The sequence below is a fragment of the Larimichthys crocea genome, unplaced genomic scaffold, assembly GCF_000972845.2.
Source record: "Larimichthys crocea isolate SSNF unplaced genomic scaffold, L_crocea_2.0 scaffold100, whole genome shotgun sequence".
Taxonomy (NCBI): domain Eukaryota; kingdom Metazoa; phylum Chordata; class Actinopteri; family Sciaenidae; genus Larimichthys; species Larimichthys crocea.
The window spans coordinates 749,579-758,847 of NW_020851384.1; the positions used below are offsets into that span (position 1 = coordinate 749,579).

The following is a 9,269-nucleotide window of genomic DNA, read 5'->3' on the forward strand; positions in this document are numbered from 1 at the left end:
TATTAAAGTTATTAAAGGTTTATTAACGTTTTATTAAAGGTATTAACGGTTTATTAACGTTATTAAAGTTATTAAATGTTTATTAACGTTTTATTAAAGTTATTAAAGGTTTATTAACGTTTTATTAAAGTTATTAAAGGTTTATTAACGTTTTATTAAAGTTATTAAAGGTTTATTGACGTTTTATTAAAGTTATTAAAGGTTTATTGACGTTTTATTAAAGTTATTAAAGGTTTATTGACGTTTTATTAAAGTTATTAAAGGTTTATTAACGTTTTATTAAAATTATTAAAGGTTTATTAAAGTTATTAAAGTTTTATTAAAGTTATTAAAGTTAAAGGTTTATCAACGTTATTAAAGTTTTTAAAGGTTTATTAACGTTTTATTAAAGTTATTAAAGTTTTATTAAAGTTATTAAAGGTTTATTAAAGTTATTAAAGTTAAAGGTTTATCAACGTTATTTAAGTTAAAGGTTTATTTTAAAGACGTTATTAAATGTTTATTAACGTTTTATTAAAGTTATTAAAGGTTTATTACAGATCATCTATTAAATAAGAAATAGAGCAAAGAGGCTGGTGGAGCAGAGCATAGACATATACACATATACACATATATGTGTATATGTGCATATGTATATATGTGTATATGTATATATGTGCATATGTGTATATGTGTATATGTATATATGTGTATATGTGCATATGTGTATATGTATATATGTGCATATGTGTATATGTACATATGTGCATATGTGTATGTGTATATGTATATATGTGTATATGTATATATGTGCATATGTATATATGTGTATATATGTGTATATGTGTATATGTATATATGTGTATATGTGTATATGTGTATATGTGTATATGTATATATGTGTACATGTGTATATGTATATATGTGTATATGTATATATGTATATATATATTCAGAGGTTCTGTCGCTGTGTTCACTGTTAGACTGGACACTGCCGGTTCAGAGGTTCTGTTGCTGTGTTCACTGTTAGATTGGACACAGCTGGTTCAGAGGTTCTGTCGCCGTGTTCACTGTTAGACTGGACACTGCCGGTTCAGAGGTTCTGTTGCCGTGTTCACTGTTAGACTGGCTCGCTATTGGCTGCTGTAAACACCAATCAAAGTCCCTATTTGATGAAGTAAACAGAACTCTACTTCCTGTTTGTGTCACATGGACAGACTGTTTACTCTTGTGGTGATGACATCATCAGATCAGGTTTTATTACAGAACATACAAACACAGGTGACAGGTGACAGGTGACAGGTGACAGTCTACTGTTTCTTCTTCACCACATGGGCACAGTCATACTTTCCTCGGACCACCTTGAGTTTGACCCCGGGCAGGTCCTGCGTCCTCCCGCCCTCCACCAGCACCACGTTGTGCTCCTGCAGGTTGTGTCCCTCCCCGGGGATGAAGGCCACCACCTCCTTCCCGTTAGACAGCCGCAGTCGAGCGCACTTCCTGTTGGCGGAGTTGGGTTTCTTGGGCTTTCGGATCATGGTCTTCAGGACCACGGCCTTCAGCTGGGGCCGGCCGAACGTGGCGCTGACGGACTGAGGAGGCGGTTTGGGCTTCCCCATGCGGTGCATCTGGTTGAGAGTGGCCATGGTCCTGGAGAGGACGGGACCGGTCCAGGCAGAAGCATGCTGGGAGACTGCAGAGGGGGGCGAGTACGGACACGGTGAAACGTAAACGAAGATTTAGATATTAATAATCTGTAACCTCGACGACACTCACAGGTAAACTACATGCTGTGTACCCAGCATGCACCTGGAGCAGCCTCAGGTGTGTGAACTCACCTTGAAGCAGTGATGTCATCACTGGTCTCAGGCGCCACAACGAAGACATTCCTGAAAGACACCGGAGATCATCAAGACACACACACACACAGAGACACACACACACACACACAGTAACACACACACACAGTAACACACACACACAGAGACACACACACAGAGACACACACACAGAGACAGACGCACACACACACACACACACACACAGTAACGCGCACACACACACACACACTGTAACACACACTGTAACACACACACACAGAGACACACACACAGAGACACACACACAGAGACAGACAGACGCACACACACACACACACACAGTAACACACACGCACACAGTAACATACACACACACACACACACACACACACACACAGAGACACACACACAGAGACAGACACACACACACACACAGTAACGCGCACACACACAGTAACACACACACAGAGACAGACGCACACACACATACACACACACACAGTAACGCACACACACACACACACACACAGTAACACACACGCACACAGTAACACACACGCACACAGTAACACACACGCACACAGTAACATACACACACACACACACTAACAGAGACACACACACAGAGACAGACGCACACACACATACACACACACACAGTAACGCGCACACACACAGTAACACACACTGATCAGATTTGAATCAAACTGTTTAACTCATAGCTGAGCACGTGACGTCATAAATGTGATGACGTCACGTGCTCAGCTGAAGGTCACCCGTCATAATGTAACAATGAGTGACGTCATGTCCTGACAGCAGCATGCAGGTCACGTGTCAGCTCCGCTAATGCTAAAGGCTAATGCTGAGGCGCTACACACCTGCTCGAGGATCCGGGACGAACCGGACAGGAGAGCGGACAGAGACCGGACAGGTGAGCGGACAGAGACCGGACAGGTGAGCGGACAGGTGAGCGGACAGGTGAGGCTCCGAGCGGCTCTTTTACTTTGAAGTTCCTCTTTGAACTGAAGTCAAACCGAGCGCAGGAACTAACGTGCACCGGAAGTAATACCGCCAGCACAAGTGTGCTTCCGGTTTTCATATCCTACCAAAATAAAAGACGTGTATTTAAAGGTGCAGCGTGCCTTTATTTTCAGAATAAAGCATCTCATATTTATAACTGTGTGTTCCTGCCTGGAAATAAGAACCTGTTTGTTTTTGTTATTACAGACACACTAAACACTGACTGCACACACTTCAAGATTTAAACATGCAAACACAAACACAATGATCTGTGTTCAGAACAAACACTTCCATTGATGGAAGGATGGTCTCGTACAGTCTCGTACAGTCTCGTACAGTCTTTGCAGTGGTCTCGTACAGTCTTTGCAGTGGTCTCGTACAGTCTCGTACAGTCTTTGCAGTGGTCTCGTACAGTCTTTGCAGTGGTCTCGTACAGTCTTTGCAGTGGTCTCGTACAGTCTCGTCCAGTCTCGTACAGTCTTTGCAGTGGTCTCGTACAGTCTTTGCAGTGGTCTCGTACAGTCTCGTACAGTCTCGTACAGTCTTTGCAGTGGTCTCGTACAGTCTCGTACAGTCTTGTGAGTGCTTCGTCTTCAGTCACTTTGATGAGTCATTACTGTGACATTAAGTTTTATTGTGGTCAGATAAACGGATCATAAATCATGCAGCAGTTCAGTTTGTGTGTGTTTGTTCAGAGATGAAGAACATCAGAAGTTTTGTCTGCATGAGTGATGAAGACCACGACACCACAACAGAGACTGTAAAACTTTGTTTTTGCTGCGTCATGTTTAGCCAGCGGTGGAGCAGTTATCAGCCGGTCCACAGATAACTGATGCTGATCCACCTGAGCTCTGGCTCCAGGTGAAGGTCTCGTCCACATCAGCAGATCCCTATCAGAGATCCACAGTTACACATTAATCTGGGACGGAGCTGCAGGTGAGCAGACAGGTGCTGAGCCTCAGTCTGTGTTGAAGATGAAGATGAGGTTGGAGCTCTTCCTGGTTGTCTCAGCGCTGATCTGCGCCACCGGCAAGCCGCTGAGCAAGGCGACGGCGAGGAACAAGCTGCTGCTCATCTCCTTCGACGGCTTCAGGTGGGACTACGACCAGGACGTGGACACGCCGAACCTGGATCAGCTGGTGAAGGACGGCGTCAAGGCCAAATATGTCACCCCGCCAATGCTGACCATGACCTCCCCGTCCCACTTCACCACCATCACCGGTAACAATCATCATTAATATTATTATTATGGTTAAAGGCAGCATCAGTATCAGTAGGAGCAACTACTGTAGTAGTGCAGGAAGTATTCAGAGTATTTACTGCAGTAAAATTACTAATACTTTTTGTGACTGATGTTCTGTTCTCTGTGATCTGATTGGTTGATTTGGACTGTTCTGAAAATTCTGGAAATAATGAGAAACGCCCTCACGATTACCAAGAAGTCCACTGATCCACCTTCACAAAGTTTGTTTAGTCCGAACCTCGTTAACAAACCTGAAAAATGACTCAGATTCAGCCGCATTGAAGGTTGTCGTAGCAACTGGATTTGGACTGGACGTTTTTAGTGACCCGCAGGTGTCCTCAAAGACCCGCAGGTGTCCTCAAAGACCCGCAGGTGTCCTCAAAGACCCGCAGGATGGAGGGGGTGTGTTCAGGTAAATATTTTGGTCAGAACTGAAGAAGCGTCTGATGAGACGTTAAACGTTCCGACCGTCCTCGCAGATACTTTGAGCTCGGCTTGTTTGGACTGTCGGCTCATTTCATCAGAACTAAACATCAAATATGAAGATTTACTGTGAGAGGAGGAGTCGTACCTCTGCACTGGATATTATTTATGATAACACCACATTTATTGTAAATAAAGTCTGTTATTAATCCAAAAAAACTAATTTCAATATTACATATAACTGATTGTGAAATTAAAAACCATAAATATAAAAATCTGTTTGTTTACGTCTGAATTTAAACAACCAAATCCATCGTATTGAATCCAGATGGATGGTTTTAGGAAGGAAAGGTTAGACATTCAATTGTTTATAAAGATTAAAATCTTTACGACGCTTCCATAAATGATTTTTACAGCAGTCATATAAAAGTATGATGCAGACGGTCCGTGGATAGAAATCAATAATTAGTTTCACAGAACATGGAGGTCAAAGTTAATAACTCAGCCTGAAGGGTCGATACGTTTCCAATCAAACGAGACCTGAGCGACCAATCCTGCTTCAGACTGAATCAGACACGCCCCCTCAATTAGCATACAGACAGAAATAAATACCAAAATGTATTTTTAATTTATTTCTGCATCTAAATAATAAATGAATGAATTCATACGTCCGTCATGTTCCGTCCTCCTCACAGTGACGTCTCAAAAGGTGATGGCACAGATAATATAATTATATATATAATGATATTAATTTATATATTTGTTATTGTAAATATAATTTATATTTGAGCTGTTTGTACAGGATGTTAACGTGACCTCCAACTTCTTTTAGATCTTGAACACAGAACTTCATTTTTTATTTATTTAAAGTTTTATTTTGAAATGAATCACTTCCTGTCGTGTTTCCTGTGCATCAGGCAGGTGGGTGGAGGATCACGAAGTCGTTCACAACATGATGTTTAACAGCACGACCAACCTCAAGGTTCCTCACAAACAGACGCTGAGCCGATCAGAGTGGTGGAACAACGGAGTCCTGCCGTTATGGATCACCGCCCAGAACCAGGTGAGTCCACCAGGAGAGAGGGCGGAGCCGGCGATAAACCGATGAATCATTTCATAGCTGAACTTCATAAACACGTCGTCCTGCTGCTGCAGATTCAACAAAGTCTGAGATCTGATCATAACAAGGAAAACATGGGACACGGATCATAGCCCGAAGTGAACTGCTGCCAGATGTAGCTGCTGTTAGCTCAGTCCGTCAGCTTGGCGGTGAGCTCAGAGCGTCGAACTGAGTGTTTGTACCAACAGGCGTTATGGACTACCAGGAAGAAGAAGAGGAGGTAACCAGGCTCAGCAGCCTCTATGGACATAATGGCAGAGGAGAAGAGAGCGAAGAGGACGCTGACGAAAACATTTTATGAGAGAAAAGGAGAGAGTGAGCGAGCAAGAAGCCGCCGGACAAGAGTAAATGTGGGACTGACTCTTTGATCGTAGGTGGTGTAATCGGTTGTGTAACCCGTTGTTTTTGTTTCAGGGTTTGAAAACGGCGTCCTTCTACTACCCGGGAGGCGGAGCCAACTACAGCGGTCAGGCGGTCAACCGGGCACTTTTGGAGAAGTTTGACCATGTGGACGACAACGAGACAGAGTGGAGAGAGAACATCGACAAGGTGATGAGCTGGTTCTCTGATGAGGACTTCCACCTGGTGACGCTGTACTACGGCGAGCCGGACAACGTGGGCCACGCCAAGGGGCCGGACCATCCGGACAGGAAGAAGATCATCCAGCAGATCGACCGCACCATCGGCTACCTGAGGGGGGCCATCAGTCGTCATCACCTGAACGACAAACTGAACGTCATCATCACCTCTGACCACGGCATGACCACCGTCAAGAAGAGACCGCTGGTGGATGAGATCATCCTCAACAAATACCTGAATTTACTCAAGCTCGCCAGCTTCGAGATCCTCGACTACGGCGGCTTCGGCATCCTGACGCCGCGGCCGGGGAAGGAGCAGGAGGTTTATGACGCTCTGTCCAACGCGCCCAATCTGACGGTCTACAAGAAAAGCGAGCTTCCAGAGAGCTTCCGTCTCGCCAAGAGCGAGCGTCTGCCTCCCATCGTCATCGTCGCTGACCTGGGATTCAACCTGAACTCTGTGAGTTTAAACTGAGCGTTCATGTTGGGTTCGTCTTCATCCTCGTTTCATGACTTCCTCCCAGACGCTGCAGTCCGTGATCAGTCAGGCAGGTCTGGATCACCTGAACAAGAAGACGAAGAAGTACTGCAGGCGTTTGTTGGCGCAGCCCTGAGATGCCTTCAGTGACCGCAGTAAATCTGTGTATTATACAGAGTTGTGTAGTTCATCGTTTCAGGTCCAATCAGTCGGTCTACAACCAGGGGTCTGTGACCCTTAGGGGGTCTGCAGAGGTGCTGCAGGGGGTCCGCCACTTTTTGTCATAAATGTCCATTTTCACTGAGAGGGCGCAGATCATTTAGAAACTACAACCAGAGGAGAGTTTGTAGTCCAGCTGCATGAGTCAGTGTCCATTTGATAACAGTCATAATAATAATTAAAGCTGCAAGCAGCGATGGTCGGGCCCTCGCACATGTGCGCATGTGGAAATGGCCACACCGTTTCCCCAAAATTCATCATTTTGATAACTGTTACTAAGGAAGTCTATGTGAACACACCTACCAAGTTTGAAGGGACTTGGATGAAATCCCTAGGAGGAGTCCGTTCAAACATGACCCCTTCTCAACCAGGCGGAAACACAGAAAATGGAGATTTTCATTATTAAATATCTCGCTTCCTGTTCATTGTGGCTTATTGCTCCAAGAGAGTTTTTTGTAGGTCCTGCCCTGTTCTGAGCAAATGTCCTGTCTGGCGGCGTTGTTGCCAACAGCGATTGGCTAACATGAAAAGTTGGCATCAACTATCAATAGGGCAACACACAGTGTCTGTGGATATCACAATTTCATTTCAAATACAAACACTTCAGGAGATATGAGCAAAAACAATGTTTTGCTAATTATAGCGCCCCCTAGAGACGAAATGACACCATATTTGTTTCCTGGACTGGGGACAGCGCCTCGAAGCATGACATCAAATTTGGTTCCGTTTCGCCAAAGCGTTCCTGAGATATGAGCTCACATCGAAATCGACGCCTTCGCCACTTTTGCCCCGCCCCCTCATTAATTATGCAGCCGGATTGTGCATCATACTGCTGTTAACAATCATAACAAGTTTCAGACAGCTCTGACAAAGTAATGATAGCCGAGACTACTTTGCCGGAAATCAGCCCAAAGTCAATGAGGTCTTGTTTTTTTTGAAAAATCGGCAGTGTCGACTTTGACGCGCCGTCACGGCCACGCCTCTGATAAAAAGTTGTGATTTTTGATAACTTTTCATTGTGGAGCCTTGAGACACACACGGCAAGTTTCAGCACATCGGATGAAATCCCTAGGAGGAGTTCGTTCAAATGCGACCCCTGGAAATGAGGCAAAAAACCTGAAAAGTCCAAATTTGGCAAAAATTGGACGCCGTACGGTTCACTGTAGCCCGGGGCACCAAGAGACTTTTTTGTGCGTCTGGGCATGTTACATACTCCCACCAAGTTTCGTACACGTGGGCGAAACCGTGGCGAGGGGCACCTCCAAAAACGTACACCTAGGTGGCGCTGTGGAGGCGTATGCGTACGTCCATGTGTGAGACCCCCAAAATACGTAATTTTACGCCTGACATTGGGGGGGTAGGCAAATTTTCGTGAGTTTTGGGGGGGATATGGGCTGTCGAAAATGCGATTTACTCTTAAACGTCGTTCAGCGTTCGAAATATGCATGAACATGCTGTTAGTTAGTGCTGCCGCCTCACAGCTGAACAGGTGGTGACTGTCCGTGGTGCAGAGTGAAGGACTGTGATGAGCTGGTTACAGGAAACAGATGGATACTGTTCTATAAACACGCAGTGAGCTCCCTCTACTGGTTGAAACGCAGCTACTGCAGCTGAACGTTGCTGACCTGTGCCAGGTGTTGATGAGCTCAGAGGTCAGAGGTCACAGCAGCTCTGTAATTCTTCTTCTTCGTTCCCACCAGAGATTCATCGTCTACGTCAACAGAGGCGATCACGGCTACCATAACGGAGAGATGGACATGAAGACCATCTTCAGGGCCTTCGGACCCGACTTCAAGAAGAACTTTGTGTCCGAGCCGTTCGACAGCGTGCACGTTTACCCTCTGATGTGCAAACTGCTGCAGATCGAGCCGGCGCCGCACAACGGATCGCTGAGTGTGACGGAGGAGCTGCTGCACGGCACAGGTCAGTGTGGTGATGGTCGGAAATGTTCGTACACGTGATTCTGTCAGTAACGGCGCCGTGTCGTCCTCGCAGGTGGGTCGACAGCTCGCCTGTCTGCAGCTCTGCTGCTGTCCATGCTGCTCTTCGTGTTCACGGCACCGTAACTGATCCAGGACCAGCTCGACTGTGTTAACGTTAGGTTTCATATTTATACGCAACATTAACTTTGGCTTTCTTCTTCCTCTGGTTGATTCTCCTGCTCCGTGCAGAGTTCTGAAACAAATAAAAACTTCTTAATAAAAAGAAATAAAGTCTGTTTGCATGAATCCATTTAAAATCTGATTATGTTCGTTTAATGCTCCAAAGGAAGGACGGCTAACTTTAACAATATAAAATAAACATTTGTTTCAAGGTCGATTACACAACGTCACTGCGAGCTCAAAGTCCGACCAAACAGACTGATAACGTGAACGCAACGAGGACGGCA

General features: G+C 45.1%; 2 protein-coding genes across 3 annotated transcripts; one reads left to right on the top strand and one right to left on the bottom strand.

Annotated features, from left to right (window-relative positions):
• Positions 1–1,172: 1,172 nt before the first annotated feature.
• mrps12 (mitochondrial ribosomal protein S12) lies at positions 1,173–2,913 on the bottom strand. Of its 2 annotated transcripts, none has more exons than XM_027275359.1 (4): positions 2,767–2,913; positions 2,678–2,708; positions 1,818–1,868; positions 1,173–1,672 (listed from the first exon to the last, which is right to left on the bottom strand). In XM_027275359.1, the coding sequence occupies exons 1-4, from the start codon at positions 2,896–2,898 to the stop codon at positions 1,290–1,292; spliced, it is 597 nt and encodes a 198-aa protein (XP_027131160.1). In that variant the 5' UTR covers positions 2,899–2,913; the 3' UTR covers positions 1,173–1,289. The 2 variants fall into 2 exon arrangements, with proteins under 2 accessions (XP_027131160.1, XP_027131161.1); XM_027275360.1 differs by having other exon boundaries at positions 2,678–2,742; positions 2,778–2,845.
• Positions 2,914–3,030: 117 nt separating this feature from the next.
• zgc:153896 (ectonucleotide pyrophosphatase/phosphodiesterase family member 7) lies at positions 3,031–9,094 on the top strand. The gene is made up of 5 exons (XM_010756256.3): positions 3,031–4,040; positions 5,403–5,548; positions 6,020–6,643; positions 8,581–8,803; positions 8,876–9,094. The coding sequence occupies exons 1-5, from the start codon at positions 3,794–3,796 to the stop codon at positions 8,944–8,946; spliced, it is 1,311 nt and encodes a 436-aa protein (XP_010754558.2). The 5' UTR covers positions 3,031–3,793; the 3' UTR covers positions 8,947–9,094.
• The last annotated feature ends 175 nt before the right edge of the window (positions 9,095–9,269 follow it).